Below are 24522 nucleotides of genomic sequence, written 5' to 3' on the forward strand. Positions count from 1 at the left end.
GGGGCGGTAATTCTTGAGGTCGGTGGGGTCCGCTGTTGGTTTCTTGAGTAGGGCGCTGAGTTCGGCGTGCTTCCAGCTCTCCGGGAAGGTGGCGGTGTTGAAGGATGTGTTGATGATGTCTCGCAGGTGGGGTGCGATGACAGCGTCGGCCTTGTTGAAGACGTGGTGAGGGCAGGGGTCAGTCGGTGATCCGGAGTGGATGGAGTTCATCGTGCGGATGGTGTCTTCGGTACTGATCGGGGTCCAGGCGTGGAGGGTGGTGGTGGGGGGTGGTTGTTCGGTCATGCTGTGCGTTGGTTGGTTGTCGAAGCTGCTGTGTATGTCTGTGATCTTGTTGTGGAAGTATGAGGCGAGGGAGTTGCAGAGGTCTTGCGATGGGGTGATGTCGTTGTTTCCTGCGCTGGGGTTGGAAAGCTCTTTCACGATGTTGAAGAGTTCCTTGCAGTTGTGTGCGTTGTTGTCCAACCGGTCCTTGAATGCTGTTTTCTTGGCGGCGCGGATCAGCTGGTGGTGCTTCCGGGTAGCAAGCTTGAAGGAGGTCCTGTTGTCCGGTGTCGGTTCCCTTTTCCAGACTCTCTCGAGGGCTCGGCAGTTCTTCTTGGAGCTCTTGAGTTCGTCGGTGAACCATGGGGCCTTCTTGCTGCCGGGTCTGCTGGGCGCGGTCCTCAGTGGGGCGAGTTCGTCCGCGCAGTTGCTGATCCACTTCGTGAGGTTGTCGGCGGCCTGGCTGGGGTTCGCTGAGCTGGCAGGAGGGTGCTGGCTCAGGGAGGTGGCGAGCTGGTCTGCTGTGATCTTGTTCCAGCTTCTGCGGGCGGCCTGTTGTTGGTGATGGTGGGTCGGCGTTCTCTTGAAGGTGAAGTGGACGCAGCTGTGGTCCGTCCAGTGAAGCTCTGTGGCGTGGCTGAAGTCGATGTCTGTGCTGGATGAGAAGACGGCGTCGAGAGTGTGTCCGGCAAGGTGGGTGGGGGTGGACACCAGTTGCTTGAGTCCCAGGTTGGCGAGGTTGTCGAGCAGGGTGCTGGTGTTGTGGTCGTTGTTGTTCTCCAGGTGGAAGTTGAGGTCTCCCAGGAGGATGTAGTCAGCGGAGGGGAGGGCAAGCGGGCTGACGAAGTCGGCGATGTCCTCGCTGAATTGGGTGCGTGGACCAGGGGGTCGGTAGATCAGGGTGCCTCTGAGGGTGGTGGTCGGGTTGGTGTGGATCTGGAAGTGCAGGTGTTCGGCGCTGGTCAGGGTGTTGTCGGTGCTGGTCGTGAGACGGATGGTGTTCTTGTGGATGATGGCGATGCCTCCTCCCATCTGGTTGGCGTTTCGGTCCCTCCGGACGATCTTGTAGCCCTCTGGGATGGCGATGGCGATGTCGGGAGCTGAAGAGGCGTTCATCCAGGTCTCCGTGAGGAAGGCAACGTCAGGGGCTGTGGCGTCGAGGAGGTTCCAGAGTTCGATGGCGTGTCTGTGGACGGAGCGGGTGTTGAGCAGGATGCACTTGAGGTGGGTACTGCTGGTGTTCGGCTTGGTGGGTGCGGGGCAGGATCGGATGCATGAGAACTTGCAGGCGTGGCAGCTGAAAGGTCCGTTGGTACGTCCAGGAGTGGCTTGATGGCATTCTGGGTGTCGGCCGGTGTTGAGAGCGCTGAGGGTGGCGGCTGAGTACGTCAGGCGTGTAGGTCGGGGTCTTCGAGGTCCAGGGGTCCTGGCACTGGGCGCGGTCCAGGCGCGGACGGGCGTAGACGGGCTTGCCTTTGGCGTGCCTTCGGCGCACAATCGGCGCGCCCGCTGCGCGTGACCGCTGCGCGTTCGCACGGTCGCCATATAAGGCGAAGTGCGCGGGTGGGCGGGGCAGCTGGGAGGCGGGAGCGGGGAGGGAACAGAAAGAAAAAAGGGGCGTGGTCAGCGGTGGTGGCGGGAAGCGGGGAGCGGGGAGGGAGGACGGCGCGGTGGGCGGGCAGGCAGGCAGGAGGGCGCGAAGGGCTGAAAAAGACACGAACAAAATGCAGGCACAAATGTCAGGAGAAAAGAAAAACAGTTGACACGGGGAGAAGAGCAGTTTAAGCAAGCACAAATTTTTGACAAAACAAGCGAGAACAGACGCTATGAAAAAAAAAAATAGTTAACACGGGGAGAAGAGCGGTTAAGCAAGCACAAATTTTCGACAAAGCAGGCGAAAACAGACGCCAGCGGCGTCAGCCGGCAGCGAGGCAGAGGGCAGGCAAGGGGGCACACACAGCAGTTGGTGGCCGTGCGGCGCGGGGGTGTCCCACAAGTGGGTCACACTCACCTGCGTCGCACGGTCGCCATATAAGGCCAAGTGCGCGGGTGGGCGGGGCAGCTGGGAGGCGGGAGCGGGGAGGGAACAGAAAGAAAAAAGGGGCGTGGTCAGCGGTGGTGGCGGGAAGCGGGGAGCGGGGAGGGAGGACGGCGCGGTGGGCGGGCAGGCAGGCAGGAGGGCGCGAAGGGCTGAAAAAGACACGAACAAAATGCAGGCACAAATGTCAGGAGAAAAGAAAAACAGTTGACACGGGGAGAAGAGCAGTTTAAGCAAGCACAAATTTTTGACAAAACAAGCGAGAACAGACGCTATGAAAAAAAAATAGTTAACACGGGGAGAAGAGCGGTTAAGCAAGCACAAATTTTCGACAAAGCAGGCGAAAACAGACGCCAGCGGCGTCAGCCGGCAGCGAGGCAGAGGGCAGGCAAGGGGGCACACACAGCAGTTGGTGGCCGTGCGGCGCGTGTGTTTGCACTTGAAAGTGGTCGGTTGCTGGATAGTGATCGGGCCTGACGGTGGCTGCGCTGCTGAGGCTGAAGTGTTAACCATCCAACCTAATAAATCATCCTCAATCATCAACCTACCGCTGTCTTTGTACATCATTTCAGTACTTTTATGGTTTACATACCGAATAAAGTTGATTGATTGAGTGATTCAATACTGGAGAACTATAGGTTTGTAAGCAAGTGCAGAAGTAGCTTGCCTCACTACTTTTTTTTGAGTAATGTTGACTGCAATTCAGTTGAGGGATTGGAATTTAATCCCTTTCAAATGTGCCGAAAATGTGGGCACTTAGAAAAGCTTAAAGGTGATACATTTATCTGTGACTTCTGTATGTTTCTGGAAATGCTCAGGAGATTGAAGGCTTTAGAAGCATGTAGACTCCAAAATGAAATGGTTGTATTAAATGCAAGCAGAGAAATATCATGCTCAAATCATATGAAATCAATCATTAGTTGATAATATGAGGGCAGGAAAGATCTATTTTTTACCGAATGGAATGAATCTAATGATTCTTCAATTAAGAATCTCATCTCAGATGGTAGTGGGCATACGAGAATGTCAACGACCGAGCGCTGAGCCAACACTGGTGTAGTCATGTTGAATGGTGGGTCTGGTGGCTCAGTGGATGAATGTATCCACTGCAAGTATCTGTGATTGACCTCATGTTCATGGGTCCAGACTTACATCCTTCCAATGTTGATGAAATGAGTATAGTTTAATAACAAAAACATATGTTACTTCAGGGCAAGGTACCCTTCAGCGTGAACATATGCTTTATAAATATTAATGTTAAGTGTTTGGGCTGTGCCCTTTATGTTTATCTCTTGCCTTCCATGCTAACACGATTTTGCCAGTTTTAGTTTGTATGAAAGCGATGCCAATCTCAACTCACCATGTTCTCCTTTTTCACCTTTATCGCCTTTCATATGCTCCATGTCAGTGACTGACAGAATTCCAGGAATACCAGGCAGACCAGATTCACCCTTGTCACCTTTAAATCCAATAATGCCTGTTTCGCCAGGAACACCAGGATGACCTCGATCACCTTGGGAGGAATAAAAGAACCAGCATGTTAACCCACAAGCCAACAGGTATTCCTAGACACACAACCACAGAATGGCCTGTCCACGGCCTTCTACAGAGGACGAGTTCCTCGCCTCGTACCTTAATAATTTACCTATGAACTTGCTCAAAGCGATCAAGGTGTTTAGGTACAATGACATTATTATTGGAAAATAAATTGCTTTAAAAATTACATTTCATACTACGGTCGCAAAAAGTCATCTTCATGCTACTTGGTATGAGTGCTAAACATTACTCAAAGATATATGGGGACTGGCCTGAATTTCCTTCTCCCTCTAATACTAGTATATTGTGCTTGTGGTTTTTGTCACAAATGCCAGAGAGAGTCCCCTGCACTGCCTTCCCATCACACTGCAAAGAAAAGGGCTGTAGAATATTGTCTCCTTCACTACCCAGTAGCTGGTGCTCTTGTGACTTCAATCGTCACTGCTGAGACGTGTGGTGATTGGTAGGTCACACAGGAAAATCCTGGCAAGGCTGACTCTATCTTCCATTCATCTGAAATCAGTAAACCGAGTACCACTTCTCTGGGTGAGAGTGACACTTCTGACCATACTATGATGGGTTGAGCTATTGACAGCAGTGAGCCTGTTTTTACGCAACTGGAGTGAGCAGAGTGAGTTCTTTCCAAACATTATTTCCCAAAGTAAGAACTTGGGGGCACATCAGCAAGGGCCTGCGATAATTATCTCACAGCGCTTTTAGAGGGCGCGGATAATTATCGCAAGCTGACGCTGGATTCTATCGCGGAGATAGCGTGCTATCAGCAACGCTTATCTCCCAAGCGATAGGAATCCATGCGTTAGCTGGAAGCAGTGTGATTATCGCTGGAAATCCAGCGATAATCGCAGTGCGACCAGCGATACCTTGCTGATAGGGCAGGGTGGTCTTAGCCATGTAATCCACCTCCCATTGGATTACATGGCTAAGTCAGATTACAAGCAGGCGTAAGGAAAGTAGCAATAACTGTGGTTAGCGTTACTTTTCTTATCACTCTGCTTGTTTGCGTACAGCTTGATAATTGGAGAAATGTCGCTTAGGGACATTCCTCCAGTTATTTTGGCACGGAACGCCCACTTTGCATCTCATTAGAGATGCAAAGCTGGGCGTTGTGGTAAGGGGCGCTTAATCAGCAAAGCACGCGATAGCGTGTCTTTGCTGATAAGGCAATGAAATTATCGCCGCTTTTCGGCCTAAAACGGCAGCAAAAGCTTCGATAATTTTTTACCGCCGCCTTGTAGATATGCCCCTTGATTTTCAGACACCCCAGAGCGGAAATGCTGAGCTGAGTTTGCCTCTTTCTGTGTCTGAACTGTGCTGTCTAAAATAATACACTATTTCCGAGAAACAATGGGAGAAACGAATTAACTTTACACACTGCAGCCACATTAAAGCAAGCAGTCGGCTTTGCGCTGTGCCACCGCTGCCCATCATGATACGGCCCTTATTATTTAAAGTGATCAGAAACAGCAGGTGTGTGGTATAGCATGGTTGATAAAAACACAGTATTATTATTAGCCAACCCTTCGCATCGATAAGAAAAGTGATAGAGAAAGAGGACTCCTTTGTCATTATTTTACCCCCAACACTTTACGTTTTGGGAACACAACATCTTCAATTTAATTTCCCATTATTCCAAGTCGGGGAATCAATTTTCAAGCAGCTTACATAGTAAAATCCTAAGCAGATCTGAAGAGTCAACCTTGGTGTTGTGTTTCAGTTGGTAGCCAAAGGAGATTTTGTTTACTTTTAGAAACTCCACGTCAGAGTTGATAATATTAGAGTGTATGCCAACACTTACCTTCTTAGTAAAACCCATTTTCTGATTGTATCTCCTAAATATTCTTTAGCACATGAGAAAGTGCATATTGATACACTTTGGCAAAACTAAGCACTTCTAAGCCCTTCCACGCTAGCTTTTCATGGACTGGCATATGAGCTCAGAAACCCTTTTATACATGATTTACCGGCATGCGTTGGGTACTGAACTTTCATATTCGGCAATAAAGCAAGCCAACCACATGGCAATTAAGGCATAGTGACGGTGTCTAATAAAGTGCTGTAATGCTTAACTAAGATTTGACAAACACATTGAAAAAATTCAGTTTTGAAGTAGGTAGAAAATCCTCTCCAATTGAATATGCTAAAGTTATATTCAGCGTATCTCTGCATAGTCAAGTACAGTGATGAAATAACATTTTTGTCTCCATGATGAATTGCATGGAAGCCAGAACGCTAGGGACACCAAGCAACTCAGAATGGTCCAATATTTCTGGACCTTACATTTCCTGGTCTGGAAACACTCCACCTGTTTTACTAGATTCAGATCTGCATATTGAACAAACAGTTTTGGAAGTGGGTGAGAGGCTAAGCACAGAGGCACAATCTGCCATCCCAACACCTCGAACAACAAGGGGAGAGCAGAAAATGTTCCCCCAGAGAGAGCACATCCTCCCCATCCCCGGACACCCATCCAGACCCCTCCTCCAATGCCCAAAACCCGCACTAGCCTTCGACAGATATTTACTACCTCCTCAGAGCAGGTAGTAAATATCTGTTTTAAACTCCCCAGAATAGGGGAAATCTATGCTAAAAGACTTTGTCATGTGAGGTCCAGCAGGTGATTCCCCATTCTAGACAGTTTATTTCATGACCACCCCACCCCACTTCATTAACATGATATTACTGATCAGAATCCACCTTTCACTGCATTATATCCCAATTAATTAACAGCATAGTCCCAATTAAGACCTTAATACATATGTTGGGCCCAATTCACCAAAAAGGTTATATGATCAGGTTTGACTTACATTTGAAATACTACTGACTTACTCATGATTTTCAGGAGTAAGAAAGGACTAGTCCTGCTTTATGTCTGGAATTCAGGACTATTACAAGAGCAAGTCAGAGCAAAATCTTAGTGAATTGTCCCCAAAATCTTTATAATAAATTGTGCCCAAAGTTCTTCTGCAAAACATAAATTCAACATAGCCAGCAGAACACTTAGGACCTGATCTATAGACTGCCGTCTGTCAGGGTCAAAGAAGACATTATGTCTGCCACCCTGACGGATTACTGCCTGCCATATCTAGAGATCATCGCTGGGGCAGTAGTAATCTCTGTGTCATCACAGGAATTGCCACCATGAAGGTTCCTCTAAAGAAAGTGAAAGTTTGGTGTGTGACTGGCATCTTTGAGGCAGCTGCACAACAAACTTTTTTGTTTTTCAAAAACTATCTCCCAAAACAGGAGTTGGCAACTGAAAAACAATGACCCCCACACTCAGGATATTTGGTGGTAAATTTGTATTATCTATTCGAGAGTGGAGTGGTATAATGTCCTTACTCAAACGGCCTATCCTCAGTCGTCCCGTCAAAGTAAGCTTTCCGATGGTGGAGACAAAAGGACACGGCGGTCTGAAAGATGGTTTGCCATACTCTAAATAGGGTGGGCGGACCGTCGGTTTGGCAGACAAGTTACTCCACCATGTTTTCAGTGGATAAACCTGTCCACTAAACTCCAAACTATGCCTTAACCTTTTGTCAAATTTTGCCTTTCTTAAAAGAAAAACTCAATCTAATTTTCAAAACTGCTCTAAAAGGTAAAAGTATTTTGCATCTGTTACTTTGTCACACAAGATTTTGGGCGTAAATTAGGAAATTAATCAAAAATACTTCCCACTCAATACAAGTTACTGTGTAGGCAGGTATGTGAAGATCAATATGAAACTGAGTCTTAATTTAGCAAATTTTAGCAATGTTTTTCTTTGAATTTGCTGAGCAGTTGTTATTACACAAGATGTTCTAGGCACACATGACTTTTGCTGTCTAAATATGGAGACTAACTTATTGCCAAATGTAGGGATTTTATGGCTTTTATCCAAAATAAATCAATAAAAAAGAATACAAATAATATACTTCCAAAACGCAAATTGTTTTTTTCAGGAGAATTTTCTGCAAAAGCCATAAAATGTGCACTAAGATGTAATTGAAAGAAAAAGTTCATATGTTGCAATTTTATCAAATTGCAAAATGGTGATTATCATCTATATAAACCACTGGAATTAGATGGAATATGGGACACTGATTATCAGGAAATGACTGAGACAAAGGGGATCCTTGCTAGATAATGTTGATAACATTAACAATATAATTATAATGATTATAAAAATTGGCTGATTATCGCATCTCGGTTGCCAGTAACAGCCTGCTGTGCCTGATGACTCCACCACCCAAATCAAAAAGAGTAAGATTTCCTGTCCTAAAAATGTACTCTAATGTAAAGGTTGAAAACAACAAACCCAGGTCCACCTGCTCAGACACACACACATGAACACAGGTACGTACAGATCTCTACTTTCCTCACTAAGGTGCTTCCACAAAGGACAACTTCATGGCTTTTAGAACTTACATCTTTTTAAATGCTCCAGCATCACAGAGGTGGAAAATGAATTACAAGAGTGTTCTTTTCATTAAAAATTGATATCTAACATTTGTAAAGTGTAGATGTGATATAATGGCACCCATTTCTTTACCTCACAACTTGGGAGGTTTTGGAAACAGGCTAGACCCCATTAGAAGGCACTGTGTAAAATAAGTGATGGGACTTTCTTACCTTTTTCCCCTGGGCCCCCTGTATTGCCAGTTAACCCAGTTGGCCCTGGTTCTCCAGGCGTTCCCATGACTCCCATTTCACCTTTGGATCCTTGAAATAAACACAAACATGGGCAAAAATTACTTTCTCGAAATAATGCATGAAACATTGTCAACTTTGAACTCTAGTGCTTTGAAATGTTGGTCTTTGTCTAATTCTCTAGCACCCTGTTTAGGTTTTGTGGTACTCATCCAAACCCAATTGCTGTAGAAGAAATCGCTTTCTCCATTACATACTAGCTCCAGGTCTTTTGGAGGTTCTGATGCTTTCAAAAGAAACCATTCCACCTCCACAAAATCAAATCAGATAATGGCCTACAATAGAAACATATGCATGGTCATAATACCGACAACTAAAAGGCACTTAATGCCATGCTAATGGAAGATTGAGCACTATCTGTGCCGTTTAATAAAAACAACAAAAATGATACAATTACCTTATGCTGCATCATGGAAATATACATATGACTTACACTGTGTATTGCAGTTGTCCTTACTTCCACAGGGGAAGCACAAGAAATTCTAACATTACTTCCCAAAGAAGAAATGAACAAAGACACAACCACAAATAGGACATTTAGATGGATTTTGTAGACTGCTGTACATGGGTGATCAAACACTTTTTGCATTTTAACACCCCCTTAAATTTTGCCAACACTACAATTACAGACACTTAGGGACATATTTATGAGCCCCTTTGTGTCTCTCTTGCACCACACAACGTGGTGCAGGAGCAACGCAGCAAAAAAATGAGATTTGTGATGCCACGCAAGGCTATCTTGAGTGGTCCTGAGTGGCTTCATAAATCTCGAGTAATGCAACACAGAGCAAAACGCAGGGGAGGCTTTTCCATGGGCGTTGTGTGGGTGTTCCTACGCAACATCAATTGATTTTTCCACATTCTTAGATTTACCAGAAGTGGTAAACCTGGGAATGTTAAAAAACGTATGCCTCCGCAGGTGAGGCGAAAGGGGGAGAAATATGTTTGTTTATCCTCGTTTTTACCTCTTTCTATGTTTACTGCAGAATGCAGCACAAATAGAAAGAGGAAAAAAGCCTTGGGATTGGTTTTGTGCAGGAAGGAGCACCTTTCTGCACATAAACAATCCTACTTACAATGCAGGCACCCTTGCACCATGGTGCCGGCATTGACGCTAAGCAGCCAAATGGACGCCAGTGCAGGGAAAAGGACAGGAATGCATCATATTGCGTTAAAAACAGTGCATTCCAGCCCTTTCCCTGTCAGGCAGTGCAGCACAGCAAGGTGACCTGCTGCACTGCACTGCCCTGCACTGCAGGCTACTCAGAATCTATGATTTTCTGAAACCAATGGCGCTGATTCACCGAATCGTTTATGATTATGGGAAGTAGTGCTGCAAGATGTCTTATTACGTACTCTTACATGCTTTTGTGAATCAGCTCCAATACGGTTAACTCTCTATTAGTAAAAGCGCAATAAGGGCACAGTGCTTTCATCTTTGTTCTATTTGCATATGAGTATTACTTGAATATCATCAAATATTACTATTTGATTCCTATTTTTGATGCTTCAGGCATATTTACATGCAGTGCTTAATTTGTAAAATAATAAGTGCCAGGGCCCTAACTGACCAGTAGGTCACTCCAGCTTTCACCACCCATTGCTGCCAATGATGGTACCAAAATGACTACTAACCATTTCTCTTGCCTGCAAGTGCGGCAGTTCAGATTATTCCAGGTCCCCAAAGCCAAAGGAATGGCTCGGGATGCAGGTATTATTTTTTTTTTAATTTATATTGTATTCATAAATAACCGTTGTTCTGTTCATCTCTAAATTAGATGAGCAGCGCACCATGCGGCAGACTGTCATAAGTGCAGTGTGGACAATTAAGTGCAGGTGCACAGCACTGGAAACCACCGGCTCAAATTAAGCAGTGTTCACATGTAAGAGTATGTAGAAGAGAACTACTGGAGTACAACTGCGTACTTCAAAATGCTTTTATGAATAGGCTTAGAAATTCTTTGCAGTGGGTATTTACATGTTCCATTATTATATCGATTTTGCTTCCTTTAACTATGGGGGAAACATAACACAATTGTCTGATTGTTAATCCAAAGTAAAGTCTTTACATAATTTCTAATAAATGAAAAAAATCTGCCTTGTTGTATCTGCTTGTATGTCTATCTCATGCAAATGAAATCAAGGTGTGAGACAGTGCCCCAATCGATATGGCCAAATCTGTAAGTATCAGATTTATATGCCACTTTAATGCATGTAGTACATCATTTCATATGCAAGACCTCTGCTGGCCTGTTATTATTAGCCTCTTAGCTGTGATTTACAGTTCTCCCCTGCATAGGCATTTGTCTGGTGGCTTATGCTGATTGTAGGAACATGTTTAATTTTGGATGTAGAATGAGGCCTTTTTATTCAGCTTCCAAATAGGGGAGGCCCCAGTTGTGATCTTAGCCCCATTGCATCATTTATGGACTTTTTGTTGAAACTATCCAAAATTGTGCATTTTAGGTGAAATTACTTTTGAAGGAATTTTGAAGGAATACAAGGGCAAGGGGGGATACATTGCTTAGCAAAGATTTGCAGGGTACCAGTGGGGGAATCACCCTAACAGAAAATGTTTTGTAGCACACATCAGTTTCACATTTCCTGAAAGACGTTTTCTACTCAAATCAGTCTTCCACGGGAGAACACATACACAAAAAAGTGTTCCATTAAAAAAACACTGGCATTTTCAAATTCCTATAAACGAGAATTATGCAAGATAGGATTTGCTTAAAAAGAATTTTGTCTTGGCTTAACTGCAATAGATTCTGTACATTTGGCGCATTTGATGATCTTCCGTGTAATTGTGGGAATGCCACTTTGAACCTATCAACACTACTGAATTTCATTAAGGTTTGTGCTTTCATTTCCTAATGCAATATAAAATCTCAAAAGACATTGAGCTTTGCAAGTTATCTGAAAGGCATGTAGTCATGTCCTTGTTTTCCCGTCCTATTTCTTTAATTTGTGACCAGGAACAGATTCTGCAGCTATATAAATGAAGAGGAATGGAGAGGATGGATGTATAGCTTCCAATTTTTAAGATTTAAGGGAACTCTTGGGAATTAGTTTTAAACTTCTATAGAATGTTCTCTTAATTGTTGCTCTCACTCCATTTCTGTTCCTGCTGGACCGTTAGCTCTCCTTTAGTACTAATCAGATCCTACTTTTCCTTCTCAAATGCTAACAAGGTCAACGTTTATCTTAATATCCTTAGATACCTTTTGACCTATGGGCAATTGTTTCTAAAATCGGTTATCATTGAGTACATTTTTAAATCAGCCATTTACATCAGCGGTGCTGTAAGCTAATGGTTCATCTGGTCTCTTGGGTTTAGTTTATGATTATCCCTAAGATCATAGGTTCACCATCAAGAACCCTTAGTGGACAAGTGCCACACAAAGAGGAAGTGTTGACATTAAATCTCCGAGTAATGTATCTTGACATATTTTCAAATTAAAGATTTGAAAATATGTCAAGATACATTACTCGGATACATTATTCTTGCGGTTCAGGGAGATTGTAGTTTGCAATTGTTTCATAGTAATGCGAATCTTACAGCATGATAATGAACATAAAAAAGAACTCTCACCTTGATAACCTTGCAGACCTTCTCTTCCAGGTTGACCGGGCGGGCCTGGTAAACCTGGTACTCCCGGAATTCCAGAAGGTCCAGGAAGACCCTTATCGCCCTTTGGTCCTGGCATGTCCAGCCCTGGAAACCCTGGGAGTCCAGATTCTCCCTTTATCCCTGGAGGTCCTGAAATGTGTGATCAAAAAGCATAGGCATTTATTTGGATGGGGCAGTGTATATTCACATTAACTACTCAATATGTTTTCCATTAAAGGTTGACATGATTTATGAAATAAATCAAGTCAACCACACTAAATAGATCATATGTAATTTCAGATGGAGCAAAGGGAGAGAAGAGATGAAAGAGGTTGGCATGCTCTATAGGCTATGGCAGGGCTGACCGGACTCTTTTGCCTCTAATACCATCTCTACCTAAAAATGATTTCCTCACTAAGATATATCTAATAATGTATAACTAAAGCAATTTGCTACCTTATTTCAGCAGTGCTGAAATAAGAGCTGCTGTTGGTGTTACCAAGTTAAATGACGCCTGTGACCCATTTTGTCAACGTCATAGAATGAGAAATTAGATTGACTCCTTGGGGCTTAAAACTGCAACCTACAGAATACACAGATTGCAGCAGGGGATTTGATACATATGTCAGGGCGCTCCGGGTGGAAAACAAACTTCAAAGGGCATGCAAAAAAAGCAAAATAGAAGGAGTATCAAACAGCAAATCTAAAAAGTACTGGCAAAACTCCCAAAATGTACAATAAACACCCCCCAAAATTATAAGTGCAAACATGGAAAAATGTTGTGGGATGTAAGCAAACATTCTTTGTATTTCCTGGGAGTTATATGCCTATGAAGTATGAGCTCCATCTCATTAGCATATTAATCTATACAATCAGCAGCATATGATGAGTAATACAGGAGTCCCTTTGTTCATTGAAAAATGACTTCACGATTAAATGTTTAGTTGTTCATTCCTGAAACAGTTTATCCCTGGGAGGGACAACTGCTTTACAGGACAGACAAGGGAGACAAAAAAGTGTGCATGATTGAGTATAGGTTATCTGAGGCTGGCAGGTAATAAGTGGAATCAAAAGGAGGTTTGCCCAGAAATAATTTGCATTAAAAGATGTGTCACTTAATGGCTACATAATGCCCTAATAAACATAACATAGATAACATTACCCTTTCATACATAAAGATCAAATGTTGCTACTGGTTAAGCTGGTAAACTTATCTACAAAGTTACAATATGAGGCTCTGCTTTCAGTTATATATCAAGTAGGCACGTTATTTGTCTTTTGTACCTGTCAACCCAGGAGGTCCCTGTGGTCCGGGCGGTCCTGGTGAACCTTGCTGGCCTATTCCTGGTACACCAGGGGCACCAGGTGCGCCTGGTTGTCCAACTCGACCTGGTTCACCTAGACAGAAAGTGCAAGTAAGAGGTTGTACGTATATTTTTAATTTTACATATTAACATTACAAATAACAAATGTCATTGATTGTTACTTTCATTACCTCTCCCCCAACAAGGAAAGCCCCCCAGACTTGTTATTGAGCTATTCAAGCTTTCAAAGACTGCTTCTCCTCTATGTAACTCATGCCTTACTGTTTTGATGGAAAATCTCCTGAATGGAGCCACACCCTGTTTTATTTCCCTGTAATTTCTGATTTTCCCTCTAAAATCATGCAAGCCCACTAAATATTTTAACTGGAAACTGACCTGGAACCACAGAACTGTGTAGAGATAGAGGGGCACCTTGAGTGCACCCATCTTTTCAGAGAGTGACTACTGTCATCTCTTTGCGAGATGTGAGTGACTGTCTGTATTGGCAGCCGTATGTAGTGAAGGGAAATGCATTTTTACTGCTACCCATGAGGAGGAGATGCCTGTGAGCTTCATTTTTGTAAACGTTACCTTTATAGTTATGAATTGGGGTACTTAAACTCTATATTGTATGGTTCATATGCTGAATAACAGCTAGGTTAGTATGCATGTCTAATCAAAATCATTGTGGAGTTCATTGGATTCTACATGTGTGTGCATATAAAGTTATACTTGGCTTTGCATGAGTCTACCAAGGGTCCAACTTAAATCTGGGATCCTGCATGTTCACATTCCATAACGACCTAGCCCTTGGTACAGTTGTTCCTGTGGAAGGGGGTGCAGGGTCACCATCATCTTGCCTCCATCTACATACTCAAAGGATCTTGCACCTTTGTATAAAGTTAATACTCATTCTCTCCAAACCAGCTGTAGCCGACTGAGGCGGGACATTTACATATGGCAATCATGTAGCGCTCACGCCTTCTGGGGTGGATAAGCTTTTAAGAATTCAAAGGTTGCAAACAAACCGGCAATTCAGCACAACAATCAATACTGCCATCCTGGTTCACAAAGGTAAGCTTACATTTTGTGTAAGTCTGCGATTGTTTGCTTTTCACAAAGGTATATTACTAATAGTATCCCTACAAATGCGGAGTCTCTGCACATTAAAAGATAGGAATTCAGCACAACAATCAATACTGCCATCCTGGTTCACAAAGGTAAGCTTACATTTTGTGTAAGTCTGCGATTGTTTGCTTTTCACAAAGATATATTACTAATAGTATCTCTACAAATGCGGAGTCTCTGCACATTAAAAAATAGGAATGAGTCGCTGCTCTGCTCCAACTATCAAGGCTACCTCAGTGGTCTTGCAGTGAGGGCTGCATAGTCCAGTCTCAAAATATTCACTCCCGTTGTGCCACTTACAATAGGCAGTGTCCCTAGCCTACTTTTGGTTTACCCACTTTAAAACACATGAAATTGTAGCTGTGCCATATGCTATCTATGACTGGTAGCCTAAAGAGCAAAATTATGGAAATTGCCAAACAACATGTGAGAGAGGCCCACAAAATCTTGTATATGACCAAACAAACTTCATCAAAAATAATGATTTTGATTTGATTTGGATTTTGGTTTTCTATAGCGCTCGAATGCCCAGGGGCGTCTTGGCGCTGGAACCTTAGCATGTAAGACTGAAATCCGTGAACAGTTGTTAGGCTAGAATTAGATAGGTTGCTTGAACTCCATGTTAGAGTTGACAGAAAAGAGTCATTATTTATATCAAACTAGTTAATCGTGGCACAGCAACTGAACGTGGAAGATCCTATAATTGGGAAAAAATGCCACAGATTCAAGTCAGGAAAACAAGAGGGGAGAGGCGTATCAAGCTTGGACTTCCTGGTGAAAGATTTGAGGGATAGAAAAATTATTATGAGAGCTGCAAAGATATAAGAAGATTTCAGTTCAAAGGTCGTAAAATGTTATTCGTTCTTGGACTTTGGAGTCAATAAAAAGTAGACGAACGCGAATGTGGCTGAGAAAACATTTCTAATGCAGGGAATTGAGCCAGGTCTGCTCTACACAGTGAAGTTGTGTGTGACACACAACAAGTAAGAACAGTGGGACTTCTGATCGCAATACATAGGAAGAAATAAGGAAAAGCTAATCTGGGGTGAATGAGGATAAAGAAAGTTTCCATGGATACACTGTGACAAAAAGTACAGAAGATACTTTTTCTATCCCAGTTCTAAACTATAGTTTTGGTACTCATGGAAAGTTTAGAAAGCGTTTATGCTGGCTATGTGTAGGTGACAGTGCCTGACTCATAATATAATAGGTTTTCTTCTTTCACCAATCCCTATTATAAGGTGGCAAAGTGGAGGCACTTATAAAATTTCAACTAGTTATTGATCCTTGCCAAAATCCCATTAGTGATATAAGAGCCCTTAGTTGCTGTATATATAGAAATTAAACAGTAAAAATATATGGGGATGCAGCAGAAAATACAGGATATCCAAAACCACAACCCACTATATACACCCACATACACCATTGCAGCCTGATATGAGCCATAAATATGTACTAAACGAAACTGGTTTCAGTTCTATTCACAATATCCACACATCTAACATGAGGAGCCTTCTCTGGTACACTTTACGAATTGCCAGTCTGCAATGCATTCACAGATATGTGATCTCATAGCATGGTAATTGTGGGCTTACCTCGTGCCCCTGGTGGACCAGAGTTTCCTGGCAAACCTTGATCTCCAGGCAGGCCTGGCACCCCTATGTTGCCTTTTTCTCCAGTAGCTCCTGGCAGACCTTGAAGTCCTTGCACTCCTTTAGGTCCTGGAAGACCTACACCAGCTTCACCCTTAAAAATAAAAAGACAGTATTAGGTTGACACACAAAAATACAAATTCAGTTGTGTGCACAATCTTATGGTGCTACAGATCTAATTATTTTCATTCCACACAATAATGCCGTTTCTCAATTTAGACAGAAGTCAGACCCAAGGGGTGGAATGGGCCAGATCACTTTATTTGCCATAGTGATACTATCTGCCTACTAGAATGCATCTGTGAACAACTTAAAGTTAGGCGGTTCATAGATGGGGTCCACCAATGAGAAGGATTCCCCATGAGTTAGGTTAGTGGGCCCTGAAAGTATAGACAGAGGGATCCAACTAGGTTTAGAGAGGCATAGGACTGACATGTGCCCCTGCAGTTTTGGGCAAGGGTTCATGTTCTCTCACTCTAAGCAGGGAAGTCCATCAAGGTACTGATTAGTCTACCCCGGCTTTAGACTGGAAGGGGTTGTCCGACCTGGCCCTTTCTGCCGGGTTATCCCCAAACCTTTCGCCTTCTTCCGCCTTTTTTTCGGACCTAAGTACTATGGGCAATTTACCACTGCTAACAAGTGCTAAAGTGCATGTGCTATCTCCCTTGAACATGATATGATTGGTTTATACCTGTTTGGCATATCTGATTTACTTGTGAGACCCTTGTAAAGTGGTGTACCATGAACCCAGGGTGTGTTAATTAAATGCTACTAGTGGGCCTGTAACACTGATTGTACCACCCAAGAAGTAGCCTTTCAAACCTGCCTCTGGCCTGCCACTGCAGGACCTGTGTGCAGTTTACTGGCACTTTGACTTGTCATTTAAAACTACTAGCCAAGCCTTAAACTCCCCGTTCATTAAACACAGGTCAACCCTAAGGTGGGCTCTTGGTAGCCCTATGGGCAGGGTGCTGTGTAAGTTAAGGTAGGATACATACCTTTATATTTTACATGTCCTGGAGTGACTAACAGCCAATTTTGCTTTTCACTGCTGTGAGGCCTACTGCTCTCATAGCCTAACATTGGTAATTCCCTTATATACTTTTAAGTGGCACTTCCTGATCAGTAAGGAGTGACATTGCCATGTTTGTTATGTTTAGAATAGTAGTGATAAATTCTACTAAGTGGTAAAGTTGGATTTTGCATTACTATTTTAGAAATACCACTTTTAGAAGGAGGCATTTTTCTGTGCTAATAACTTTCTGTGCTTTTCAGCCTGCCTCCAATACACATCTGGGCTGGGTGACAGCTACACTCTGTGCATACTTTCTAGACAGCTACCACACAGGAAGGGCTGGATGTGACAGGGGTACATCTGCATACTTTGTACGATGTGGGTCCTGCTCATGAGACCCGCCGATGCTTGTGCAGCACCACCTGAAAGAGGGATGAGTGGCCTGTGGATCCTGCCTTCCTTATAAGGTACTGGTCCACTGCAGCTGCACTGCATGCTTGCAGGCAGCTGAGTCTGTGTGTGGGTATTCTGCATGTGGAGGGCCAAACAAGGTCACCCCGATTGGTCCTGAAATTTGTGCCTCACCCTTCTCCTTGTGGGACGGACCATAGGGTCAATGTTTCTCCTCTGGTGGAGGGGGAAACCTCTGGAGAGGACTCAGAGAATGGCGCAGTACCATGTTCAGAGGCAGAGCTGCTTGAGGACTGGAGCATATTGCCATATAGCATGTAGTAGGCATGCAGGTGCTCCTGTGCCATTTTGTTCATGAATGCATTAGTTTTATAAAAGGTTCACAGAAATTACCATAAAACATGCAATAGGAGCACAGGTGCGCTGCGCCTATGTGTTCACTGCAATTTCATATGTTTGTCTCTAAACAAGTCTGCATTACCTGCAAAGTATTTGTGATTCATGGTGTTTTTAGTCTTGTTGGATGTATAATATAGCAATTTAATTTTACATAATCCTGCGTGGAGTCTCGTGTGGTGTATTAATTGTGTTGCTGTGAGTGTCTTGTACAAACGCTTTACACATTGCCTCTGATGATAAGCCTGCCTGCTCTGCACCAAGCTGCCAGAGCATGAGAGCAGTTTATCTTTGGTGTGTAACATGACTTGCCATGATGAAAGCAGTGGGTTCTGCCTGGCTTAGGTGCATACCTTAGCCAACCAGAATCCCCATTTCTAACAGGTTGAAAGAAATTAAACTCCGAAAGGACCTCGCCTATCCTGGATCGGTCTGACATTCTCAAGTGAAAATTTAGTTTGGCAGCTTTAAAATCTTGAACAATCAATATTTTCCTTAGTACCAGATATCAGATTTGGGATTAAACTTTAAATCAGGCAACATGTTTTGTGCCATTATAGTCAATCAACATTTGCAAGGTTCAGATACCAGGAAAACCTTCCATGGACAGATTCCCAAACCTGCCCGGCTCAGAAGATTAAATCTCAACTCAGATTTTTTCCATGACCCAACACAAAGGTTTCACTAATGAATGGGTACACTTGAAAAAAGATTTATTTTTCAGCGTCTTCATGTATTCATTAAATCCTGTCACTGCATATAAAACACGGGCATCAACTATTTAGAAACCTACATAAGTGAGGATAATTATTGGACCCTAACTTATGTAATTGATGTAAATATTGTTTAAAGCAAAAGTAGAAATCGCATGGTATGTGCTGATGGAAATGCCTACCTTTTGACCTGGTTCACCCTGCAAACCTGAAAACCCGTCAAGCCCATCTTTTCCTGGAGGACCTGGTAGACCTGGGCTACCCGGAGAACCAGAATAACCTGGAAAAAATATGATCATATAGTACACCATAACAGTTTATTAGTTCAAACTTTTATTTTCTAAATCACTAAGATTAAGATTCATACAAAGAAGACATAGCAAACAATAACAAGGTCTCATTGTTAGGCTTTTATTTACAAACAGTTAACATCATTTATATCATGCTTCGAAACATTATCTTTTTTGTAGCTTGAATATTTTTGCCAGCATTAAAATTACTGGAGGATATTTAATACCCTAATAAAATTGATTATATTGATTCAAAGCATTGTTGTTAACCAGTAAATGTATTCATGTCTTCAGTATGAATTTTTTCGTTCATACCAGTGCTTCTGCATAAAGCCGAAATAAAATGTGGCTAATTAGGATGTAGGTCGGAAAGCCTCTGACAGCTGGTCTGAGGCTTTCCGACCGACATCCCTAGTTTGACTTCCGAATGCCATAATTGTAATACGGCTGTCGGAAGTTAAACCGGCTGGTCAATCCAGTTCACCTCTGAAGGGCTTGAGGAGCCCGTCGGCCAGTCGGAAGGGCCACATAAGCCCGTGCGGAACGGGTTTCCGCCTTCGGGATTATGATGGCACTTTCCGGAAGCAAATCCATGTCGGCCTTTCTGACATGGATTTGCCTTTGTAGAGTGCCTATGGGGGTCCCTCGCAGTGCCCTCCGATTGGGGGTTTGAGGGACACCTATGGTGCCCCCTGTAAATCCCTGCACCGTGTGGTCACACGCTGCAGGAATTTACAAAGGCTCCCCTTTCTATATGGGAGCTTGTGCTATGGCCGGTTTACGGCTGTAGCACAAGCTCCCATTGAGAAATGGAAGTATGCGACTGCACCATGTGCAGTCACATTGTAATTGCGGTGTCGGGACCGCCGACCGGAGGTCGGTCATTGCCAAGACCACAACGGTCCGCCCGACGTCCTAATCATGCCCTATGACTTATACTGTGCACTGTAAAACATAAATAACTGGAGCCCAATTAGTTAATTTAATTCAGATGGTGGAGTAAGTGTGTAATTGAGCAAAATAATTAATATAAAGAAAAGTAAAGATACTTGCCAATGTTTCCATACATGAATGCAATGAGTAATCCAATGAGAAGATGTACAGTCACAATATGTACATCCTGTTTAGGCAGCACTTATATAATTTTTACATCTTATGATTATCATTTAAAGTTGGACAAAAAATAGAAGTTAGGCTTTAACTGCTAAACCTTGACCCTCCTCTGCGAGAAAGTCAACCGTCCCATTGGCATGTCAGTCTCACAGGCTTTGTCAATGAATTTGAGCTTAGGCCTCTAAGTGAAGCGAGGAAGGTGGTATGTGTGATATCCCCTCAACATATGGAGATTAAACATTTTTCTTTTGTTCCATAACTGGTAGACTTTGGCAGAGAAGCTAATCCCATAGTTAAAGAGCACCGGGATGCTTCGGTTGAAGCAGCTGCACGCTTTATTAAGTGATATTTGATTGATTGATTGATTTATTGATTGATTGATTGTTTGAAAGAGAGGACTCAACTGCAAATTGCATGTTTGTTCTGTGAAGAACGTTAAACGGACGTCTGGAAAAGCATGTCTAATTTTACATCACCCTGTCATTTTCAATGGAGGAATTAGGAGTTTTTTGAAACCAGTAGCGCCTTCCTCGATCAGATAGGACAAACACAAATAGTGAAGGTGTAGCACAAAATATGTAATACAGTCATTTCAATAAACCAATAATCAACAAAATATACTAGCCTGACAATTCTGGGGCTCTTTAGTTAGTTACTTAATGAATACAGCCGCAATCAATGTATCAAATGTAAACTCTGGTGTTTCATATTTCATTAAATAAAGGCACATATGTGGTTTGTGTGCCTCTATAACATCAGCCTAGGAAATACAAATTGTTGGTGGGAGACCTGCTGCTGCTACGCCATGTGTTTAAGGATTCAAAAAGAAATCTGAGCGATGGCCGCATGAGGGTCAGACATTTAATGAGTTAGATGAAATCTGATAAGGGTCAAATAATGAGAGGATCTTAGTCCAAAAATATAACTCACCTGGAGAAGATTCAGAAAGAGGCTAGCCAGTTAGACCCCAAAATATGACTTGCGGCCAGTAGGCGAACGAGGGAATCTATTGTTGTGATTATTTTCTGAGAAGGAATTAGCTTCACTCCAGACTATTGAAATACAAATTTGGAAAATATGGTTGGGCCTAGCAAAAGGAACAGTCAACCGTGAGTTGAGGCTCGAGTTGGGATTGACCAATATTAAATTTAAGGACCCACAAAGGACTATGAATTACTGGTGTGGCTTGTTAAAAGCTGAGGAAAAGACATCCAAGATTTGGCTAAAGATACACTTGAAGCATGACATTCATATTCCTGGGGCCTGGCCAACATAATTAAAGGTTTTGACATGCTACAGCTTGCCAGTTCAGTAGCATGCAAGAAAAACATGTTAAAAAGTTGTTTAAAGAAAAATCTATTCAAACAGATCTTAAGGACTATCAGGGTTGATCAGAACTGGCTCGCCTGATGCACACAGATTATAGAGGGCTTCCCCAATTGTATTTCTAAGATATTACAGTTAGTACGATTCGAAGATGGATGTTGAAACTTAGACTTGGCCAAGTGACAGGTCTTTTTTTAATGGATAATGCACAATCAGAATAAAGGAAAGGAGGTGCAGAGGGTAATATTTGTCCCTTTTGGTCTAAAAGTGATGCTGACGATAGCACAACATATGGTATTTTGTGCTCCATAGCAAGAGGAAGATATAGTTATTGCCAAGATTTGGTGAAATTAACATTAATCATTTATCTGACCTTCTACTATGCATTATGAAATGCAATGATGTTAACTAATGTCTTTTTTAGATAGTTTGAAGATTAAGTAGGCTGAAAGTGGAATTTGTGTAAAGAATATGATGACTGGGCGGGTCTCTTGTTAGTAAAGCTTACTGCACTGTTTGATATTTTTTTTATATATTTTTATTATTCATTTTACAACCCCAAACTGGATTTTCTAATTATAGCTGGAATATACATTTGAGGTGTGGCAGTTTGTGCTTCCATGTACTTTATAGGCCTGGGTGGAACTCATGGAGTTTCACTCCATAGAATTTTGCGGAGTTACAAAAAACCTCTGCGAGATTCCACAGAATTCCGTGAACAGGAGTAAATAGGCATGTCCCACTGTGATTTAGCACTAGGAGCTCGTTCCACACTGAAAAACCATCATAAACTGCACCACACGATGAGCCAGAGGGTGCAGCTTCTCAAATTGATTTTGGTGCCGCTCAAATAGATGTTTTACTCAAACAGCAACTTTCTGACCACGAACGGTCGCGACCACCCATGTTGGAGAAATCTCACTGGGTGCCCTCCTAGCGACAGAATATCAAACTAGGGGATGCCAAATCTCGCTCGCACTCACCAATTCAATTTATGCGAGCCGCACACAAGAAAAAAAACTCAGCCACACAGCGGTTGGTGGAATTTGTCGCAAACTCCAAGTTAGAAACGTAACATGGATTGGCCAAAGTTCTGCCAATTCTGTCGGCATAGGGGAATATATCGCCCACCCCTAGTACTTTTAATCTCTGTCTTCTATATGGTCACTGGCCAGCCAGTCAGACGGGAGTTGCATAAATCATGGGTATTTTTATGATTGATTTAGGACCCTAGGATATATGCTTGCATCAAAAAGGGATATACAATAATTAATCGTGTGCATTAATATTGAAGGATCAGCAGTCAGTAAATATGTAAGGGTCTTTTTAGATATATTGCTAGAAGATTTTGGGGATGAATTGTACTTTTTCTACTAGTGGTATAGTTGTGTTAGCTGCCTCATCGTTGACAAATAGGGGAAACCTGCTTCATAAATCTATAAATACATTTGACATAATAGGGTGAGAGCATTAAAAAAAACAGTGCCTGGGGATGAATGGCCCTATCTTCACTCCCCTTTTCAAAGCCCTAAGGAGCACTGTACATGGTGAAGTGTATCATCCAATAAATGTTAATGGTCCTCTTCCCTAAATGCTTGCAACTGAAATGTAAAGTGGTGCATCTAACAACCTTTAGGGGCCCATTTACCAGTTGTGCAGTGTGGACCTTCTCTGTGGAATTCAATGCTGCATAATTATAAGTAGGTCGGAGTTCCTGCACCTGGATTTCAGGGGTTACAGTGGTAAATTTGAGCGTTAAACTATAGGAATCAAGATATTTTGTGCTGAGTCCATCCAGTAAATCCCGACCTGTACAGTTATTCTCCATTCCATAGAATTTAACTCATAATAGTTGAAAATATGTGCCAAAATGCTTGATGGTAACCCACATTACAGCCACCCTGAATTTCCTCATTTATAACTGGGGCCATAGATGTTACTCCAAATCAAATGGGTCATTCCATTATGTAGAAGATGCATAGGCTAGAGAAAAAGTGTTGGAATAGCATCTGCAATGTAGTTTAGGGAATTTGGTTGAGACACAATACATATACCTAACAGGGTCATAAAAAGTATATTGTCCAATCCACCATGATACCAGGTCAGTGAAGGTTATTTTCTTCACCCTTCTGGCATAAGACCACCCACCATTCTTAGAAATCCCAACAAAGCAGGCAGGATCTCTCTGCTGTCAGTGGAGTAACACATGCAGCACTCTACTGAAAGAAGCAAAGCTTCCCAGATCTGTTTTGTGTTTGACTTGAAGCAGGAGATTCTTCTGGGAAAATAGAAAAAATTACCCCCAATGTATAAAGAGTTTTATAGCTTCTCTATTAAGCAATTTCTCTGCCAGGGATCACTATGTCCCATCCTGGGTGTGGAAATCTAGTGATGGGCGTCCTGCCTTCACTAGCACAGGACAACCCTCACTATAATTTACTTGCCTGGTGTTGATAGGCCAGCAAGTCAAAGGTTTCATGCAGCTGAGCCAGTAACCAGTAGGCTGTTTCATTTTAATTTGCATTCAGGATACTAAATTGTTGATCTGTAGTTTTTGTATCTAGTCCTAATGCCATTTATTGAATTATCATGGCTTGGTTTGTGTGATGAAGCGTTCTCAACATAATACCCTTGCTTCTGAAACAAACAGCTGAGTAAGAGGTAATTTAGAGTTCAGTGGAGCAGAATCACCACTATAAATGAGAGGAGCCCCTGCCCCACCAAATTCGCTGGTCTCTTACTCTAATTAGAGTGAGGTAAAATATTGGTTTTCCAACAGTGGGACCTCAACTGGCTCCACTGTCGGAAACCTCTGGCCTCACAGACCATCTGCCACAGGGCTATCACTTTATTTCATGGTCTAGGACTGCCAGGGTGTGTTTGTCTGGTGCCACTAAATATCACCCACCCAGATGGAGAAAGGCCCTTGCATGCTGGGGTCACTGATGTTTTGCTTTTCAAGAATGCTCTCACTTTAAGAGTTTATTTTTGATTGCCTTCAATAGAGCCGCTGCAGTTA

General features: G+C 42.9%; 1 protein-coding gene across 3 annotated transcripts in view; it reads right to left on the reverse strand.

Moving 5' to 3' along the window:
- Positions 1-24522, reverse strand: part of COL4A1 (collagen type IV alpha 1 chain) — a 626471-nt gene that overhangs the window by 174236 nt on the left and 427713 nt on the right. For 2 of the 3 annotated variants that reach the window (XM_085622169.1, XM_085622170.1), the window contains exons 29-34: positions 18957-19054; positions 16183-16333; positions 13440-13553; positions 12138-12305; positions 8468-8557; positions 3663-3815 (exon numbers count right to left, since the gene is read on the reverse strand). In XM_085622169.1, the coding sequence (XP_085478295.1) occupies positions 3663-3815; positions 8468-8557; positions 12138-12305; positions 13440-13553; positions 16183-16333; positions 18957-19054 (774 nt within the window). The remainder of the gene's footprint in view (positions 1-3662; positions 3816-8467; positions 8558-12137; positions 12306-13439; positions 13554-16182; positions 16334-18956; positions 19055-24522) is intronic. The other variant, XM_085622171.1, reaches the window with a different exon arrangement.

The sequence above is a fragment of the Triturus cristatus genome, chromosome 8 (assembly GCF_964204655.1).
Source record: "Triturus cristatus chromosome 8, aTriCri1.1, whole genome shotgun sequence".
Lineage (NCBI taxonomy): Eukaryota > Metazoa > Chordata > Amphibia > Caudata > Salamandridae > Triturus > Triturus cristatus.